This window comes from Plasmodium reichenowi, chromosome 4 (genome assembly GCF_001601855.1).
Source record: "Plasmodium reichenowi strain SY57 chromosome 4, whole genome shotgun sequence".
Taxonomy (NCBI): domain Eukaryota; phylum Apicomplexa; class Aconoidasida; order Haemosporida; family Plasmodiidae; genus Plasmodium; species Plasmodium reichenowi.
In genome coordinates, this window is record NC_033649.1 from 504,170 (window position 1) to 527,692 (window position 23,523).

General features: G+C 18.7%; 2 protein-coding genes across 2 annotated transcripts in view; one reads left to right on the forward strand and one right to left on the reverse strand.

Annotated features, from left to right (window-relative positions):
• PRSY57_0414800 (LETM1-like protein, putative) overlaps positions 1-925 on the reverse strand; it is a gene marked incomplete at both ends in the record, with an annotated part of 2,902 nt that extends 1,977 nt beyond the window's left edge. The window contains one exon of the mRNA XM_020114515.1: positions 1-925. This exon is cut by the window's left edge and continues 1,363 nt beyond it. Coding sequence (XP_019970792.1) covers positions 1-925 — 925 coding nt within the window.
• Positions 926-3,495: 2,570 nt separating this feature from the next.
• PRSY57_0414900 (hypothetical protein) lies at positions 3,496-23,328 on the forward strand (the record flags this gene model as incomplete). The annotated part of the gene is made up of 1 exon (XM_012906005.2): positions 3,496-23,328. The coding sequence occupies one exon, from the start codon at positions 3,496-3,498 to the stop codon at positions 23,326-23,328; it is 19,833 nt and encodes a 6,610-aa protein (XP_012761459.2).
• Positions 23,329-23,523: the final 195 nt, after the last annotated feature.

Below are 23,523 nucleotides of genomic sequence, written 5' to 3' on the forward strand. Positions count from 1 at the left end.
TAGTTATTTTCGTTTCTTTTTCATTTATTATAATTTTTTTTTTTTTTAAAATATTAATCATATCAATATGTTCATTTCTATTATCTTCTATTTTGTTTATATGGGGATATGTATTTGCATTTTTTATTTTCCCTTCATTGTCTTTGTTAATTGGGTCTTCTCTTTCTTCATGATACACACGTCTTTCATTGTTAACGTTGCTATGTTTTAGTGTAGCAAGGAATTCTTTATTGTGTTGTTCTTTCAATTGATTTAATTTATTATGTTGTTCTTTCGAATGATTTAATTTATTATGTTGTTCTTTCGATTGATTTTCTTTATTATGTTGTTCTTTCAATTGATTTACTTTATTATGTTGTTCTTTCGATTGATTTACTTTATTATGTTGTTCTTTCAATTGATTTACTTTATTATGTTGTTCTTTCAATTGATTTACTTTATTATGTTGTTGTTCGACTTGTTCTTCTTTATTATGTTGTTGTTCGACTTGTTCTTCTTTATTATGTTTCTCTTCGACGTGTTTTTCTTCATTTTTTTGTTGTTCATTTTTTTTTTTTTTTTTTATATTTTCACAATTGGTTGATATATTATTAACTCCTTTAAGGGTTTCATGACTTGTCGAAAAATATTCACTTTTTAAATGTTTTGACAAAACAGTAGGAGTAATAAATACATTATCAACTTTGTGTTTGTTATTTATTATTAATTTATTATAATATCTTTTATTATTAAAATATTCTCTAGATATACCTATATTCATGTCCTTGTACGTTATAGTTTTATTTTTTTCATATTCCTTTATATATAAATTATTTTTTTTATAAAATTTTATATTCTTATAACTATAAAAGGTACGTTTCAAACACCCATAATATTTATTAATACAATAAAAATAATTTTTTTTATTAACCTCTTGAAGTATCATTTTTTTTCTTTTTTTTTTTTTCAAAAGCTTATAATATAATATAATATACACATATAAATAAATATATCTCGAAAAAAAAAAAAAAAAAAAAAAAAAAAATATATATATATATATATATATATATCAAGATTACGTCTGTTTTTCCTTCTAGGTGTTAAAAGAAGAAAAAAAAAAAATCAACAAAGATATTTACACATATAATTAACACAACATGATTTGGGGTTATTTATATTTAACAAAAGGTGTAGGGTAAATATTATTAACATGAGTCATAAAAAGGTAATATATATATATATATATATATATATAATATGTATATATATACTTCCTTTTTATAATACATCCACATATAAAATTATATAATGTTATATTAAAAAAATATACTAAACGAATACAATTATAATATATGACCACAATACACAAAATAAATATAAATGAATAAATGAATGAATGAATAAATAAATAAATAAATATATATATAGAGAGGAGAAAATAAATTAAATTACACATATGTAATTATATATATATATATATATATATATATATATATATATTTATTTATCAACATATACAGTCATTCATTTGGTTATTATATATATATATTTATATATATATATATATTTATATATGTATTATATACGTGGATCACTTCTCTATTAAAGGTGTGAGAAGGAAAATATAATAACACAACCTTGTATAGATATATAAACAAAAATAAATAAATAAATAAATAAATAAATAAATAAATAAATGAATAAATAAATAAATGAATAAATAAATAAATGAATAAATAAATAAATGAATAAATAAATAAATAAATATAAATAATATATATATTATATATACATAATTTATAATATCATTATTATTTTATACCTTCAAATAAAATAAGGTGATGTAAATATACAATAATTACATATATAATTAATTATATATATTATCTAATTATAATATATTTAAGCTTATATTTATTATTATGTAAATATAACATATATATATATATATATATATATATATATATATATATTTATTTATTTATTTATTTTTTTTATTATAAAAAGGTATATATTAAAAAATAATCTTCCTTTAAAAGGAAAAAATAATATAAAATAAATAAAACATTTTAATGAAAAAGAAATGTATAGAAATTTATAATTTAACATATAAATAATATACATGTATATAAATATATATAAATATATATATATATATATATATTATATAATATATAGGAAACAATATTAATAATTTTTATTTATATAATTATTATATTATTCTTGATCTTATTAACCATGCGGATTATTTATTTATTTATTTTTTTCTTATACAATAATATATTATATATATATATATATATATATATAAGGATATCAAAAATAATGCTATATATTATTTATATATATTATAATATATATATTATTTTCCTTCATATTTTCATTTCATTTTATTTTATTCCATTTTATTTTATTCCATTTTATTTTATTTTATTTTATTTCATTTTATTTCATTTTATTTCATTTTATTTCTCTTTAATTAATTTTTATTTGTCATTACAACTTATTCTAAATAAGAAAAAAAATAATTTCATTTTTTTGAAACATTAAAAATTAAAATGTATGTTTAAAAATAATTTGTACATATATTTTATTTTATTTCATTTCATTTTATTTTATTTTATTTCATTTCATTTTATTTCGTTTTATTTCATTTCATTTTATTTCATTTTTATGTATTTTTTTTGTTCCTACTTGCATTTTTACAAACATTTTTTTTTCTTACTTTTTCAAAATTCTGTTTGAGTTATATTATTTTTTTTATTATCAACATATGTATAAAAAAAATTTAATTAAAGGACAATATCTTTTTTATGTATAAAAAAAAAATATATATATATATATATATATATGTATATATATTTCCTATCATCATATTGTAAATATTATTTGTTTTATTGTTTTTGTTAATTTGTTTATAATATATATATATATATATATATATATATATATTTATTTATTTATTTTATATGTGTATGTATGTATGCGTACTAATTTGTGTCCTATTCTTTACAGTGTTATGACTTCATTAATCTGTTTACCTACCGAAATTAAATAAATGTTACTATTTTATAAATAATATATTTATGTTGAAAAATTTATACAAGTTCTGGTTTATTACTTCCTGTTCATATTATATACATAAGATGATAGTTCAGACGAGCAGATAACTTTTTGAAAAAGTGTAACGAAGAGTTAATGTAATAATTAAAGTTGATAAATAAGGAAATACATATAAAAGGATAATAAAAAAAACAAAATAAAATAAAATACAAATATAATAATATAATAATATAAAAGAATAATACATAATATGATATAATAAAATAATATGTAGAGAAATGTAGAAGCTAGAAAAAGGCGACTTTATTTTATTTTATTTTATTATATCATTTTATTATTATATTATATTATATTATTATTTCCTTTTATTATATAATTTTTTTTGTTAAACATAACTACTTTGAACTATAATATTATGTATCCCATAGGTTCCATTTCAATATATATAAAACAATGAATGGATTTATATTAAAAATATTAAGATTTCTAATAAATAAATTTGCTCAGAAATATATTAAGATAATTAAAAATATTTATGTATATAATTTAAAACATATAATTTTTGAAGACATTGAATTTAATAACCTATCCATAAATTGTGTAAACGATCAACAGGATAATCATGATTTTAATAATAGTGAAAAGAATGATGAGAATGAAGAATATGATGTACAAGATAAACATGGTGAAGAAGAAAAAAATAAAAAAAAAAAAAAGAACATCAATAGATTTACTCAATATCTATTATATTTAAAAACGTTGGGTTTGAAAAAAGAAAAAATTCTTCTTAACATTGGTTATATAGAAAAAATTGAAATCCTTTTTAATAATGGCTCCTACTTTTTTTATAACGGTATTACAATAAATGTAGAAAATATTTTTGTAAATTTAAAATATGTAGAGGACTATGAATCAGATGAAACAAAAATTCTACAAGAAAAAAAAAACCAACCTGATGATGATAATAAATTTAGAAAGAATCAAGATGTCCAGGATAATGATCATCTATTTTGTAATAATAACATAAATCCTTGTGATGATATACAAAGTAGAAATATAACATACGATATTAATAATAGAAGAAATTCATTATATAATATAGAAACATATGATAATTTGAATAGACTAGATAATAACACGGATATAATAAATAACAATATAATATTGATGTTTTTTGTTTCAATTTTATTTTTTTTAAATTTAATAAAGAATAAGTTTGTTGAAAATGTGTATTTCTTGATAAATTTTATTTTCGAATTATTTGTAGAAGATAGTATTTGTTCAAAGATAAAAAATATGATTCTTTTATTTATTATGAAACGTTTTCTTTCTATAGATATAAAAAATATAAATATAATTTTTGAAGATAATATAATAAATAATGAAGAGAAATTATTTTTTTCTTTTTGTATTAAAGGAATACATGTAGATAATATAAATTATATAAAATATTTAAGAAAAGAACTAAGAGAAAAAAGTTTGGATCCATTCAATGTGTTATATTTAATGAACAATAAAAAAAAGAAAGAAAAAAAAGAAACAAACAAAAGAAAAACCGAATTATTAAATATACAGTTTGATGATATAAGTATTTATCATGATTATAGACATGAACATATAAGTTCAACAGATATACATTTAAAAAAAAGAAAATATAAATTCTTCTTTTTTTATAATATGAATTTTTTTCATAAGGATACAAATTGTATATTACAAAAAACAAGTATTATTATTCATATTTATAAGGATAGAGGAGCAGAACATATCAATCTCCCGAAGCAGAGGGAAGAAAAGGTATTAACTAGTGAGTTAACTAATAAGAATAATATGTATGATGGCAATATGTATGATGGCAATATGTATGGTGACAATATGTATGGTGACAATATGTATGATAACAAAATTTTTGATCATTATCGTGCATATAAAAACAAAACGGAAGAGACATATTATTTTGATTTGCTTATCCCAAGAATTTATATTAATATGTCTAATGAACATTTTTTTAAATTATTTATGTTTATAAATAAATATTTAAATTTTTTTAATATAAAGAACAAAATGAAGGAGCATAAAAAGAAAGAAGAAAGAAGAAAACAAGAAAAAAAAAAAATTAAAAAGAATTATTTAACATATAAAAAAAATTATATAGATAAAAGGAATGCTTTACCATTTATATATTTAAAAAAACGAAGAAAGGATATATTTATTGTTAATAAAAAGAGATATATAGAATGTAATATAAATATAAACGAAATCAAAATAAATTATTTGTATGGTGAAGGAGAGTGTGTTATCTTTTTTTATAAAAACATAAGTATCTTGTGTTGTATAAAGGGACAAACGTATAAATGTATAAAAAACAAAAGCATAAATACAAGATATAGGAAAAAATATAGAAATTACAATAACAAAACTGTTTGTAATAATAACACGTTTTTTTGTAATAATAACAAGTTTTTTTGTAATAATAACAAATTTGTTTATAATTTAAAAAGTTTTATATTTCTTATCGACGAGATGTCTATAAAAGAAACACACTCACAATTACTTTTATGTGTTGACAAAAAGGAGGATCCTATTTTTCATTTTTTAAAAAGACAGAGGAAATATAAAAAAATAGAATACAATCAAAATGTAAGTAAGAATATATTATTATTATTATGTAATAAAAATATAGATTCTAATGAAAAAAACATAAAGGATCTTTTTTATACAAAAAATTCAACAAGAGGAACTATTTGTAGTAACCTTAATAATAATGATAAAAATAAATATAGTTTGTGTTTTCAATATAACAAGAAAGTAAATAAAAAGAAAAAGAATCATTGTGATAATAATATGAATATATATGTAGAAAATATAAATTTAGAAATTTGTAAAATACATAATCTATATTATGTTGTCGACAGATTATTTGAAAGAAAGCTATATTATATATTTAATAATTTATTTCCGTTGAACCAAAAAAAAGAAACAAATGTAGTATCAAGTGAATATAATAAATATAATGAGAATTATTTTAAACATAATAAAAAACTTTATTTCAATAGATCTGTTGATGAGAAGGAGGATGATGATGTTCCATGTTCTGATGATACAATAAAAAAAAAAAAAAAAATACATAAAAATACAAATGTAATAACTATATTAATAAAAAGTATACACATTGAACTTAAGAAATATAATATAACTTCTTTACATATATTTTTTGATGATATATATTTTTATCACAGAAATGATGATGATGATGATGATGAGGATCATCATATGAATGGACATAATAAGTTAATGAATATACATAAAAATAAAAATAATTTATATAATTGTTTTAAAAAGTACAAGAAATATATAAAAGTTGAAAATTATGAAAAAAAAATAAAACAAAATATTTATATTTTTTCAAAAATTACTAATATATATATGTTACTTAAACATAATAAAAATGTACATCTTTTCATATGTCCATTTTCGTTTTTCTTTTCTGTTTATAAAGAAAAAAAAAATAAAAAGTATCAAGTAAAATTAAATGTTATATCTTTAATATTAGAAATTAATATACATATATTAAATATTTTGAAATATTTATTTGAACATGAAATAGAGAAAAAAGAACTATGTAATTGTGATCATACGTTATATGAAGCTGGTAATAGGATTGTATCATGTTGTTACCCTGGAAGGGATAAAAATAAAGATAAACATAAAGAAAAAAATAAAGAAAGAGAGATCAAAAAGGATCCAAAATATGTACAAAATTGCAATATTTATTATAATAAACAAAATAAGAAAGAACCAGAAGAAATAAAATATTTTTTTCGAGATGAAAATCTTATACAACAAGAAATAAATTATTTATATGGATCTTTAAACATGTTTTATGAAAATAATGATTTTATAAGAGATTATAAAAGTAAAGAAACAGAAACAAGTACATTTACCTTTTCTATAATTGACGTTTTTAATTTTTTTAATAAAACAAATGTAAAATGTACTTTTTATTATATATATATATATTTTTTTTTCTTAAATAAGAATAATAAATCAGGAGGAACAAGAAATAATGAACAAATAAATAAATTACAAAATAATAATAATAAAATAAAAAAAAAAAAAAATCATCATAATGATAATAATAATAATAATTACATTCATATGGATAGTATGTTAACGTTTATTAAAACGGATGTAAAACAAAAAAATATGTACATAAACAAAAATGTAGAAATATTCTATTTGAAATATGAAATGAATAAATTACGTTTCTGTTTTCTTGTTAACCATATGAATAGTATGGATGAAACAAGAAAAAAGAAGAACTTTAATAAAATGAACAAAATGAATAAAATGATCAAAATGAACAAAATGAACAGAATGAAGAATACATATTTATTATCAAACAAATTATTTATCAAAAGCTCCATTTTATATTTCAATTTTTATTTTAATCCTATATTATTATTTCCTGTTATATATAAGGGGGCTTCTATATTTATATGTCTTCATAATGTCAAGGAACAAAAAATATTAAACATGGAATATGATAAAGAAAACAATTATGAGATGAGGAAACATTTGTATAATAAGAAGGAAGATAATACTACAGAAGGTATTACATATATAAACAATAATAATAGAAAATATAAAAAAAAAAAAAAAAAAGATATAAATGTTATATGTAGTAATAATAATATTTGTAATGATAATCCTATGTTTAATATTCCGAATATTTCTTTGGAAAAGTCATATGAACATTGTATGTATATAAAACACAAATGTTTATTAACATTCTTAGATAACACATCGAAATATAAAATAAAAAAAATAAACAAGCACTTATTTTTGTTCAGTTTTGAAAAGGTACATATATATATATATGATTTTTTCGTAAACGTTTTTTATTATCTTGATTTGTGTTATTCAAATATGAAAAAAGAAAAACAAAACAAAAACAAAAACAAAAATAAAAAGAAAAATCCAAATTTTCCTATACAAAAAAGTAAATGTAATGATAATTATTTATTAAAAATGTTTGAAGACAGGAATATTATATTATATATATTAAAAAATTATGGAAAGCATATTTCTATTTGTAGCAAGTTAATAAAACATAAAAAAAAAATTCTGTTATTTTATAATATAATGGAGCATATATATAAATTCATTTTATATTTTGTAATAAAGAGGTTGAACATTTCGTTTATGTTTTATGAATCCCCTAATCATGATGATAAAAAAAAAAATAATAATAATAATAAAAATAATATCAGCAAGAGTAATTATATTATGTTAATACCATGTCATGAAAAATATAAACAAATGTGGTGCGGCGATCATTATAAGGAACACTTCAAATTTAAGGTCGATAACTTTGTTATACAATGTAAAACGAATATGTTATATTTAAGAAAAAAAAAAAAAAAAAAAAATAATAATAATATTAATATTAATAATAATGATAATATTAATAATAATGATAATAATAATAATAATATTAATAATAATAATAATAATAATAATAATAATAATAATAATAATAATAATAATGGTAATAATAATGATTATCATCATAATAATCATCATTACAATGTATTAACAAAGACATGTACGAGTATAAAATGTCGTAATAATAATTGCTGTACACAAAATGTAGATAAATTAAATAACACCCTTATATTATCAAAACACACAAAAAAAAAAATTGATAACGAGAAACCAAACAAACACGCTAGCGACAAAGATACACTGAATTGTTTATATATAACAAAGTTTTTTTTAAATATTTTTTGTAGTCATCTGAAAATTATAAAATATAATAAATATAAAAAGGGTGATGAGGAAAAAGTAAATCCTTATAATAATAATAATAATAATAATAATACACATGATGAATATCATAACAAGTTATTAAATTATCAAACTCCATGTGAACTAGCTAAAAAGTGGTTTTCCTTAACATATAATAATAGGAAAAATGTAGAAAAGAAAAAAGAGAAAAGAAAAAAAAAAAATCTTTTTAAATCTAACAAAATTAATTTTATACTTTCATATAAGTATAATTTTATTGTTTATTTAAATGTGGATAAAGTATCGTTCTATTATCATATGTATTTGTTTCTAAATAATCACATAGATTATTATATAAAATTATTTCTACAAATACGAAAAAATGAATTTCTAAATAATTTTTTTCCTATACAAAAATATGAAAGAGGAGAAGTCAGACATTCTTATGGTGATAAATATGTGGAAGATATCCTAACTTTTTTAATAAAAAAAAAAAAATTTGTATTTAAACAAGGGGAAGACAAAAAGGTGATACAATATGAGAGTGATATGATATCATGTGGTAATATAACATGTGATGATATGAGATGTAAAGAAAAAAGATACAATGTTCATAATAATGAAGATAACAATAATATCATTAATATGTCCTTGTTTCATCGCTTATGTAACTTATTTCTTGTTGAGAAGGTTTATATTAACATAAATAATATTAAATGTTTGTATACATATATTTGTAATATAGACCCTACAAATAAGAATTGGGAGAAAATAAAAAGAAAGGAAAAAAGAAAGTCCAAAAGTAAAAAATATGAAAAAGAAATATTAGTATTAAAAGTAAAAAGATTTAAAACTATTTTAATGAAGGAAGATTATAGTAAATATAATAAATTGAATATATTTAATAAAAATATAATAAATCTTGTATATTTATTTAAAAGTAAAATATATAATATCAATATATATTTAAGAAATATAAAACAGAAAAAAAATGATTTATTATTTTATACAAATTATTTATGTTTTATATATAAATTTACAATAATCTTGAACAATATGAATAGTACACAGAAATTTTTTTTTTTAAAATATTTTTTGAAGAAGGATATAAAAAATAAGATGATTAAAAGAAAAGAAAAAAAAAAAAATTCATCATTTTATTATGTACCACAATTATACTCTGAACACAAAAAATGTAAGTTTCTTTTTGATATTACTAGAAATATTCAAGAACATATAATTTCCCAAAAAAAGAAAAAAGAGAGTTTACTTCATATAAATAATGAAAGTATACATTTTAAAATAAAATTTAATATAATAACGTATAAAAAATATAAAATGAATGAAGATAGGAAGATACAATCTAGTGTTTACTTTTTTTTAAATGAAAGAAATATTTTATCTTTAATTAATTTTTATTATAATGTCTTAATGTTGATCGATTACGGTCAACTTGTGTATTCTAAATATATAAGGAAATATAATGATTTGGAAGGAAGGGACGAAATATATAAAGGTAAGGTAAAACGAAATGATCTCCCTGATGGTTATGGATTTGTTTGTAGAGATGGTCATATGTATAAACATCCAGATGGGCATATATATAATCATCCAGGTGGGCATATATATAATCATCCAGATGGGCATATATATAATCATCCAGATGGACATATGTATAATCATCCAGATGAACATTTATTATATAATATAAAATATATGAATAGCAGAAATCATCATATAGATTTCAAAAAAGATGATTATGCTATTCATTATGATAATGAATTTACATTTGAATCATCCGACATGAATAATATGTTAAAATATAATATGATAAAAAAAAATTATGTGTTAGGAAAGAAGAAAAGAAAAAGTAAAATAAAGAATACATATATTAAAAAAAAAAATAATAAGTATTTTATAAATTTTATAAATAAAAGGATACAAAATAAATATCAAGATATATATTATATATTATATATGAATAAAAAAAAAAAAAAAATAAAAATAAATAAGATGAAAAAGCAAAACAAAAGAGATAAACAGAGGTTAACAAAATATCCTTTTTCATATATAATAAATACCAAAAAAAAAAAAAATAAATATGTAATATCAAATAACAATATGTTAGATAGAATAATAAATTCATTTGATTCTTTACAAATAAAAATAAAAAACGTGTTCTTCTTTTTTTATACATGTAACATGAATATGTATATAGGTATATTTATAACAAATATTAAATCATTATTATTAAATAATAAAATACATGTTAATAATAATAAAATACATGTTAATAATAATAATAAAACCTGTTATTATCATATAAAATATTTACAAGAAATTAATAAATGTATTATATTTACTAGAGATAATTATTTAGATAATTCAAAGACTAAACATTCCATTTTTGAAATCTTTAATACGTTAAATAAAAAAAAAAATAAATCTATTTATTTGTCACCTTTGTTTTTTTTTTTAAATAAATATCATAATAAAAAGAAGGGGCATATAATAAATGCTACAAAAAATAGGAGTTATGAATATCTAGATAAGAACATGGAAAGAATTAAATATCCCTTGAAACATACGAACAAGAAAATGTTAAATACATATGACATGATATATTTTAAAAAGAACAATATGAAAACCGCTACCAATATAAATGAACCTAAAAAAGAAATTAGAAGAAAAGAGAAAAATATGTGTACTTCTAAAAAAGGGACCTCTATATATCCACAAGAATATGTTGATAATCGTTTTCCAAATTTATTATATTTATTTTATTATAATATGAATAAGAAAAAAAAAAAAAAAAAATTAGATATAAATAATTCTAAATTATGTACATCTTTTCTTAATTGTGTATATAAGATGAAACGAAACATTTATAACAAATATTATGAAACAATACAAAATAATAAATTGAAATTTATAAATATACAAAACGTGAATACAACAACATGTTCTTTTTATTCTCCATATCATATATATTTAAGAAATAATACAACCAACTATATGAACATAGAAAACCATGATGAGAAAAAAGGAAATGAACCAACATGCCTTTCTTTTTTAGAAAGGAGAGTAGAAAAGAAAAGGAATAAAAAACAAATGTTCATAAATATTAAATATTATAAAAAAGTAAATAATCAAAAGGGGAAAATTAAAAATAAAAAGAAAAGAAAAAGAAAAAAGCAACATACAAGACAGCATACAAGACAACATACGAGACAACATATAAAACAACATACAAGACAACATATAAAACAACATACAAGACAACATATAAAACAACATACAAGACAACATAAAAAACCAAATAATATTCATTCTAGTGGTTATAATAATTTAACCACATGCATGTCGTACGAACCATCAATACATCTCACCTTTAAACATACCTTCCAAAATCTCAATATCTATTTACCATTATATATAATTGTAGAAATTAATAAAATTATAAAAGCTTCAAAAATAATAGGATTATTAAATCGTAAATATAAAAATAATTTTATACAAAGCATAAAAAAAAAAGAAAAAATTCAAGATGATAAGGATAAACAAATATGTAAAGCACATGGTGTGAAGAGTTGTAATAATATTTATAGAAATAACATCCCCCCAAAAGTATTAATTACTTATAATTTTAAATTGCTTTTTGTAGATAGTAAGATCCATTTTTTATCTCCGTCTGTTTTTTTAATAAACAATGTAAAAGAAAAAGATGAAACGTTTGATAAAATGAACATATTTGAAAGTAAAATAAAAATAGCAAGGGTTAAAAATAAAACATATAGAGAAGCTATAGACCAACATAATATTAAAAGTTGTGCTGAAACGAATGATATATTATATACATATGAGCTAAAAAAAGATAAAGAAAATAATGTTATAAATAAAAATAAAAGAAATATTAAGAAGGATAAAAAGGATAAAAAGCATCAAAGTAGTTGTGATGGTTCTACTACTTTATATAATAGCTATTTAAAAAAAGCAGAAGAAAAGAAAAAAAAAAAAAATGTAGATAGAAAAAGAAATAGAAAGAAGAAAAAAAATGTATATTTATTATTAAAAAGAAGAAGAGAACAATATAATGAAGAGAATTTAAATAAGAAAATTTTTTTATATGACATATTTTTAAGTGCAAATTTTAAGGTTCATATTAAAAAAACGAGGGGTAAAAAGAAATATGTGTATGAAGATAATAGGAATAATACGGAAAGTATATATAATATGGAACATGTGGAACATGTGGAAAATATAGAAAATATGGAGAATAAGGTGAATAAAAATATAAACAACAATAATAATAATAATAATAATAATAATAATAAGAATAAGAATAAGAATTATGAACAACGTGTCATTCACAATATCATACCGATAAATAAAATAAACATACAAATATCCGTAAAACATCTAAAAATAAATTTAGGCTTATTGTATACCTATATACATACCATAAATATGATAAATATTATACAGGTAGAAACAATAAGAGATAATTATATTTTTAATATTAATAAGAGGAATAATAAATATTATTTAAATTTAGAAAATGTACATAAATTTAATTTATTAAAAAATGTGATGAATGTAATATATTTATTTAATGAGAACAAAAGGGCAAGCACAAATTATATTAAATTTAAATCGTATTGTGTATATAATGTAATAGAGATGACGAATATATTTTTCTTTTATAAACAATATTATTATGAGCTAAGAGAAGAGGAGTATAATAATACAAATATATATGTATCAAAGAAAAAATGGAAACATCAAAATTCTTATGTACCCTTTAAGAAGATAGATATATTAGAAGATGATGAGGTTTTAATGAAAAGACGAAAATTTTTTAGAAGTGTATCGATACATGATTTGAAGAATAATAAAAATTTATATATTCCTGGAGATAACAGTAGTAGTTATAATAATACAGATGATGGTATAAATAATAAGATGAATAATCATTATATTTTTAATAATAATAATAATAATAATATTAATGAATATGTTTATAATAAGGATACACATACTAATATATTATCTGAATATTACAAAAAAAAATACGATAAACATAATGATTTTCATACCATGTTAATAAATAATAATAATAATAATAATATATATAGTTCTAACAAAGAATATACAAATTATAATGATGAAATATTAAAAGTTGAAAAGAAATTAAATGAAATATCTAAAACGTATGAAAAAAATAATAAAAACCAAAAAGTCTTTACACCTAAAAATGGACATACATATATAATGGATGATAATACAAATAAACCTTTGTATAATTCCTTTTTTCATAATCATATATATAAACAAGAAGAAGAAAGAAAAAGTACAGATATAAAACGCAAAAATAATATCATAGGAATAAGCAAAAATAATTTCAATATAATTATTAGCACCCTACAATATTGTATAAATAATAATGACCTTTTAATTTTTAAATATTTCTTAGAAGACATGGATGAAGTAAAGAAAAAATTAAAAACAAATAAAATATATGCATGTAAGTATAAGTATGACGGTATTATTATCTCTTCGAAATTTAAAAAAAATATAAAAGACATGAATAGTAGTTATTCGGAGGAAGCGCACAACAACAATCAACAGGGGGGATATTATAAAAAAGGGGAAAAAAAAAAAAAAACTCATAGGAATAATCATGTGTATAATTACACAACAGATGTAAGTAGTAGTAATAATTTTAGTGATCATAATTTTAGTGATCATAATTATAGTGATAATAATTATAGTAGTAATAATTTTAGTAGTAATAATTATAGTGATCATAATTATAGTAGTAATAATTATAGTGATCATAATTACAGTAGTAATAATCATAGTAGTAATAATCATAGTAGTAATAGTTTATCTGCATTGGTGAAAAATTATAATATGAAAAAAATAAAAAAGAAAAACAAAATTAATGTGATTATATATATGATGAAAATTTGCTTACTTACAAAAAATTGTGCACATGAAATTTGTTCAATAAACAGTTATAATAATAATTTAAAAATAAGTAATTATGTATTACATAAGAAAAAAAAGAAAAATAATAATAATAATAATCAAAATGTTCATGATGATGAAGATGATGATGATTATAATGATAATAATAATAATGATGATGAAGAAGAAAAAAGGAAAAGAAAAAATTTTGTTATGTTATTAAATTTAAAACAAATAAGTTTATTATCACTTGATGTTTTAAATATAAATAATTTCTTATATAATAAAATAAAAAAGGTTTCTTTTATTGAACCATTTGACGTATCATGTTATTATAGTTTACATAATAAAAATAAATTCTTTATATATATAAAAGATAATATTAATATAAATATAAATACAAATATTATAAATTTCTTATTACTTTTTAAGTATCATTTTTTACACAATTATTTTATTTATAATGAATATAAATTAAAGAACCCATTAACTTTTCAAACGATTCATAAAATCAAAGATGTTAGATGTATACTTCCGATAAATTATGAACAACCTATTACGACAAAAGAATATATTATTATAAAAAATTATACATTCTATAAAATTAAATATGAATATAGTAATAAAAATATAGGATATATACAACCGAATAAACAAGCATTAATAATAACTAATAATTTGTTTATGTTGTATATATCCGATATTCAAAATGGAAATATAAAAAAACATATATTCTTAAAAAATTATACTTTTCAAAAAGATGATACATATAAGAATAATATAATAGATCCTTTAAAGCATTCTAATAATAAACCTATGGATACTATAAAAAATATTAATAGTATGAATAATATCAAAAATATGTATAACACAAAAAAAATTAATGAGAAAAATTATTTCTATATAGATATTAGTATACAAGAAAACAAAAAATGTATTAATATATATCCATGTTTTTTTATGTATATATCTTATGAAAAATATAAAAGAAGGATAATCAACTCTTCATTTGGTTTGGAAAATGGGGGGGAAAAATACGCAACAATGGCAACACCTAACACATACAAATATGATGATCATAATAATAATAATAATAATCATCAGTGTAACGATAAATATAACGACAAATATAAGGACAAATATAAGGACAACATTTATCGTAGTTATCATAACAAGGACCCTGAGGATGTACATATAAAATTACATTTTGTTAAAGAGAACAGTGTAAATATATTCGTCGTAAAAGACGAGAAAGAAAAAAATATTCTTTTTAGCGTACCCTTTGAATTTTTAAAAGATTGTAATTATATGAAGATGATAATTACGAAAAAAAATAAAGTTTACGTAAGTAATAAAATGAAATATAATAAAATGTTTAGATTAAAAAAATATACTTTTAAAGATATATATGATAAAACACATGTTATACTTTGTAACTTTCTGTATTTTATTAAGAAGGAAAAAAAAAAAAAAAAAAAAAAAAAAAAAAATTCAGAAGAAGACACGTCGTGGGATGATTACTCATCAAGTTTTACAAAAGATCTTAGTAGCGATTGTTCGAATGAGATGTATAAGAAAAATATAACATATGATATAAATGAAGAGAACAAAGTAGAAAGAAAAAAAGAAAATAAGAATATTAAAAATAATGTAATAAAAAATAATATATCAGATCAAATTATATATCATGATCATAAAGATAATTATGGAAATGTAAAAAGTGAAGATAAGTACAACAAGATGTGTAATGAGAATAGTAAATATGATAATTATTATAATATATCTAATGAGATGAAAGATAAAAAAAAGGAAAGAAATAATAAAATAAAAAATAATGAAGAAAATAAGTATATAGAAGAAGAAGAAGAAGAAGAAAGAAAAAAAAAAAAAAAATATTCGAAAATATTTAGTATATATAAAATATTACAGAATAATATTAATATAATATCTATTCAACATTGTATAAAATTAATAAACTTAAGTCCATTTAAGATAAATGTATTATTAAAAAAAGAGAAAGGAAGTATTAAAACATATAATATTGGAAGTTTTGATTATGTAAATGTATACGACTTTTGTTTTCTTGAGAATATTATTTTAAATTTTAGTTTATCTTTTTATAGACAGTGGATTCAATTTATAAAAATAAAGAATGAAGATTTTTTTAAGGAAAATCAAAATGATGTTGATAATTATGATGTATATAATTCACGTTTTCATTTTTTGGAATCTTTACCAAATGAGAATAAAAGGAGGAAAATAAAAAGGGTGATAAAAGATGAGGATTGGGAAGACGAAGATAATAATAATAATGATAATGATAATAATAATGATAATAATAATAATTATAACAATATTTATAATAATTATAATAATTATAATAATTATAATAATTATGATTATTATGATTATTATGATTATTATAATTATAGTGATGAAGAAAAGGGAGAAGAAATGAACCGTATTTTATTTTATGAAATTATAAAATTTCAAAATTTATATTTTATTATATATGTATATTTTTTTAAACATTCTTATAATATTACATTTGTAAGTAAATATAATATATATAATTATACCAAAAATATTTTATATTATCATATAATATATGATCATGAAGAAGAAAACCAATGTTTAGACGATATTATTTTTACATGTGAACTTAAAAAACATGAACTAAAAAATATATATACAAAATATAAAGAAAATGTATTTGAAATATATCCCTTTTTAGAGAATAATATTCATGTAAATAAAAATTATATAAATTTAATAAAGAAAACTAATTCGAAACAAGAAAAACAAAATATCTTTTATATCAAAAATTATTGTTTTAATCATCGTTTTGTAATTCATAATAATGAAACCTTAAATATAAATACAGACTCCTGTGATGTAAATAAAACATTCTCCAAAGTTCTATTAATAAATGATAAATATATAACCATTAATATTAAAACATTCAACTTTCATTCTTTTCGTATTTCATTTATTCAATTCTATCCTTATCTTGTTCTAATTAATTTAACCAAATATAATTTCGAAATCAAATTAAAAAATTATGAAGCCTTAGAAAAGATACACGCAAATAAAATGAAAAAAAAAAAACAACAAGAGGAAAAGAAAGAAAAAGAACAAGAAAAGGAAAAGGAAAAAAATAAAAATAATAATAATAATAATAATATATTTATACATAACCATTATAACAACCATATGGATCATTATAAAAATAATAATTATTTTACTTTTAATCGTAATAAGTATAACATAAATATAAACAATCCAAATTCTTCCATTCTTTCTTATGATAGTAGTGAAAGCGAAAATCTTAATTTTAGTGATTATACACAATGCTCACTTTCAAGTGATGAATGTGAAGAAGAGCAAAGTTATTATGATTTATTCATAAATAATAATTTGAATTCAAATATACACACAAATATGTATAATAACAAAAAGAAAGTTACATATAAAAAAAAAAAAAAAAAACATTTAAAAAAAAATATACACAAAATTACACACTTCTTTCAAAACCATAAGAAATGTAAGAATAAAGAAGCACAATATTTTAAAATTCTTAATACTATGAATATACAAGAATTAAACATTAAAAATAAATCCACGTGGGATTTCGTAAGCTTCAAAATTACCAAAAAAGAAAATAATTATTATTTTGAACAAGAGAATCAAAATAATAAATCCGACGAAAAAAATGATATAATAATATGTGTGCCAAATGAGGAAAAGAAAAGTGAAATAGCAAATTTTGGATCAGCCCTCAAAATATTGAAAAAGACTTCAAGTTATTATAAGAATAGTATAATGAAAATATTTAAAAAAAAAAATATAAGATGTAGATATATAAAAATACATAAAAATATGAATAAATATTTTTATATATATAAATATATTCAAGTATTAACAAAAGAAAATCAAATTCTTACTTTCATAAAAGAACGTTTATTTTATATTACATCCATAGAAAAAGATAAAAGACATTATATATGTATAAAAAAAGTTCCTTATAATAGTCATTATAAACATATATATGAGTTTGAAAAAAATTTCTTATCACTTGAAAATATATTAAGAAGGGATGACATCATGTTGTGTGACAAAAAGAGAGAGGATTCAAAATATAAGGATCACCAAATATTAAATTCTGAGGAAAAAAATGAAGTAAATAGTAATGTGATGCTTAAGAAAAATGTTCAAGGAAAAAATAGCATAATAAATAATTTAAATGAACAAGTAAGTAAACAACAATGTTATGATACAAATCGTATACATAATAATAATGATAGTATTAATAAAAATGAAAATAATAATAATAATAATGTGGGGGAAAGGAAATACTTTAATTGTAAAGAATATTATGAAAAAAAAAAGAATTTACCAAGTTTTTATAATTATAAAGTTATAGATGAATTATCCTGTGATAATAATGATTCTGATGAAGAAGAGTGCATAGATAAATATAATAATATTTTAAAAAAATTGAAATTAGATATTACATCTGTTTTAAAAAATAATACTTTAGATGTTATATTAAATAATATTAAAGAAATTATTAATGAAAAAATAATAAAAGAAGGGAAAATTTTTTTATTTAATAATTTAGGAATACCTTTTTTTTTTAGTACATTAAAAAGTAAATATCTTACATATGTTAATACAAAATATGTATATTTTAAAGAGAAAAAACATTTTTATTTCTATTTCCCGAAATTTCTTTTAATAAATAAAAAATTAAAGTTATTATTTAAAATAAATGAAAATGTGTGTAAATACTATTCTATACGAAATTATATACATTTAAAAAAAAATGAAAAGCTATTTCCAAATTTTCATATAATGAAATTTAATTTAGTGTGTAATATAGTGTCATCCTTTTTTTTCTATTCATTTATTTTAAAAAAGAAAAAAATCAAACATAAAAGGTTTAAGTGTTTGAACCACGTGAAGCAAGAAACAAATATGTGTGGAGAAAAAAACAATACGTGTGGAGAAAAAAACAATACGTGTGGCGAACAAAACGATGAAGATGAAATAATATACTATGAACTATATTTAGTAAAATTTTATTGTGATATAATTTTGAATAAGAATAACGAAATGAATATTATTATAAATGGGCTAAAGCACTGTACGTTTTTAAAGAATATTTTATCGCTAGATTATTTTTTTTATTTTATGAGAAATAAAGAATTAGAAAAAATATGGGCCTCATCAAATTTTTATGAGAAAAAGTATTTATTACAGAATATAAGAAGAAAAAATAATTATAATAATAATAATAATAACTATTATTATTATAATCATAATAATCATCGTAACAATAATGTTATATATACGAATAATTTATATGGTTTAAATGTATCGGATTTAATGAATATGAAAATATATATAAAGAGTGTTAATATCATATTTAATTTCGATCAAACATCATCATCAACTAATACAAATATAATGGACAATATTGTTCAAAAAATTAATTTTAATAAAATTTATTTAAATTTTTATACTTTTCAATATTTAAATAATAATACATTGTTAAAGAAAAAAGGTTGTATTGAATTTCTAGATTTGTTTTCTTCTAATAAAAGAACTAGAAAAATAATAAAAAAACCCAAGAAACGAAATTTTTTTTTTAGAAGCAATAGTAAGGATTCGAATTATTTAAATTTAAATAATTATGGCATATTAGATAAAGCTAAATTATCATCATTATATAATTTGAGAAAAAGGAAAGAAAATTTTATATTAGACAACTTATCTATTTATAATAATATTAATAGTAATTATTATGCTGATAGACAAGAAAATTGTGTTGTGGATACCTCTTATAATAATAATAAAAGAAATGATTATAATATATATGATTCTTATATTGATAAAAAACGTATTTCTAAGGATTCATCTTTATATTATGTATATTCTGATGATTCAAGTGAATATTTAACGAACGCCTTAATGAATACAGGAATTAGTACATCCCCAATAATAAATCCTAACAATGGTTATAATGATATACAATCAATATATATTTATAATGATGATCATCATGATGAAGATGATGATAAGAATAATATGGTGGTTAATAATTATCATCCCATTTTTAAAAGATCGCATTTATTATCAAAACGAAATACGAACAAAAATACATTATACGATATATATAAGATGCTTAAAAATAATACTTACTCATGTCATTATTATTCTTATATATTTAATGGATATATGAGAAATATAAAACTATATAAATATCTTTTTAATTTATTAAAAAGTCGTGTTCTTGCAGTATGCATAAATTATTCTGATTTTTATAAAAAATGCTCTATATTGATTGACAATATGAGTGTGAGCAAAATTAATTTATATGATAAAAAAGAATTTGGATATAAATATACCTTGTTAACAAAATATAATGATCAAGATAATTTTATAAATATTAATTTTGATTTATATAAACAAAGATATATGAAGTACAAACATATATATAATACATTAAATATATTACACGTATGCTCACATTTAAAACAGTTTACAAGAAAAAAAGAAAAGAAAAAATTACTAGAAAAAATTGCTGATCCTGATTTAATAAGGAAAAAAAAAAAAAATGATAATATGCTTATAATGGATTCAAATAATTTTATTCGTAATCGTGAAAATGCTTTATTATATAATGCATATTATTATTATAAAAAAGAAAAAATAGATAACCAACATATATGGAAAGATAGCAAATATAATAATATTAGTAATAATAATATTAATTATAAGGAATTTAATACAGATAAAAAGAAACATTTAAAAAATTATAAAATTGATAATCTTATAAATTTTATTGAAAATATTAAAGAAAAAAAATTATGTGTAGTATTATCAAATCATAATGAACAAGAAATAAAAAAAAAAAAAAAAACGAAAAAAAAAAAAAAAGAAATAATAAAAAACCTAACCATCGAAATAGCAAGCTTAAATCTTACATTAGATTATAATTATTTTTTAAATATAATACTACCATTATATTATGAACATTTCCGTAAAAAAATACATTATTATAATATAATAGATATTATGAAATGTGAAGAAAAAAAACATTTAAATATTTATAATAATATAATAAAAATAATTTATTATAATCATGGGAATAATGAAATTATAGAAAAATTAAAAAGAATGGAAGTTTATAGTTTTCATAAAAATATTCTTATATGTACAGAAATGAAACAAAAGAACTTTTTATTATATATATATGATTTAGATATCAAAAAAACAAAGATATATATTAATGTTAATTATATATTAAAATTATTTCTAACTAAAAATTTCTTAATGAATATATCAGCTATAAAAATTAGTAATAAAAAGAAAAAAAATCTATCTTATATTTTAAAAAAAATTAAAAAAATCTATTTTTATAATTATATAAGTATATTCTTTTATCTATTAAAAAATATTGATATATCATCAGAAGATACTTCATATACAATGTTAAACTTTTTAAATTTCTTGGAGTATTTCTTAAAAAATAATTTACAACAACTCTCTCCATTGCATAATTTATATAGTTTTGTAGTTACACTAAAATATAATTATGAACATAAACTTGATAATAACACAAAAGCTGCAATTAACCAAGAAAATTTACAAATTAATAAACAAAGAAAGAGTTTTCTTAATGCTGAAAATAATGCCCTCTTGTTTTTCTCCAAAAATTATTCGCACAATATATGGAAACTAGAAGCAAATTATAAAAAGAAAAAAATTAAAAAGAAAGAAAAGGAGAAAAAGGAGAAAGATAAGGAAAAGGAAAAGGAAAAGGACAAATATAAGGACCAACAAAAGAAGGACAAACAAAATATTGCACAAGTAAAAAAAGATAGAAAAACAGGACTAAGATTAAGGAGAACAGGAACGGAAGACACGACGCAAGAAGGGGGTCATATATATGATGATGAAGAAGATGAAGAAGAAGAAGAAGAAGAAGATCATTCTAATAATACATATTTTAAAAACTTCTTTACCTTTAATTATTCAAATATATTCCCCAAGTTATTATCTACCAGTTCTTATATACACAAAAAGGAAGAAGAAGAAGACCAAGTAAATGCATATTCCAGTGATCAAAATGTTATGAACAGAATACTTAGTATGCATAAAAAGGAAAGGAAAATTACAAAGAATAAAAATTATAATTATAACGAACAAGATATTGACGATGGACAAGGAGTATACTATAATTTATATAATAATAAAACGAAACCTTTTCTTAGACCAACTTCTGAGCAACACCAAATTATGGATGAACCTGTTTCATATATAAAACGACATACCCGCCGTATTAGGAATGATTATGAAGAATTATTAGCATATAAAGCAAATGATGAAATGTTACTTCGAGAAAATGAAAAAAGAAAGAAGAAAAAGAAAAAGAAAAAGAAAAAAAAAAAAAAAACTCAAGCTCCAAATGTAACACATATATCATTTACACACAATTTGAATATAACCAAGGGAAATATATAAAGAGAAAAAGAATGAAAGAAAAAAAAAAAAAATATAAAAGAACATATATATTGGAAATATTGAATTTTTTTTTAAATTAACACATTTGAAAATTAAATCTTTATTAAAAAATTAATATATATATATTAAATATATATATTAAATATATATATATATATATTTTTTTTTTTTAATTTTTCTTATTTATTTTTTATG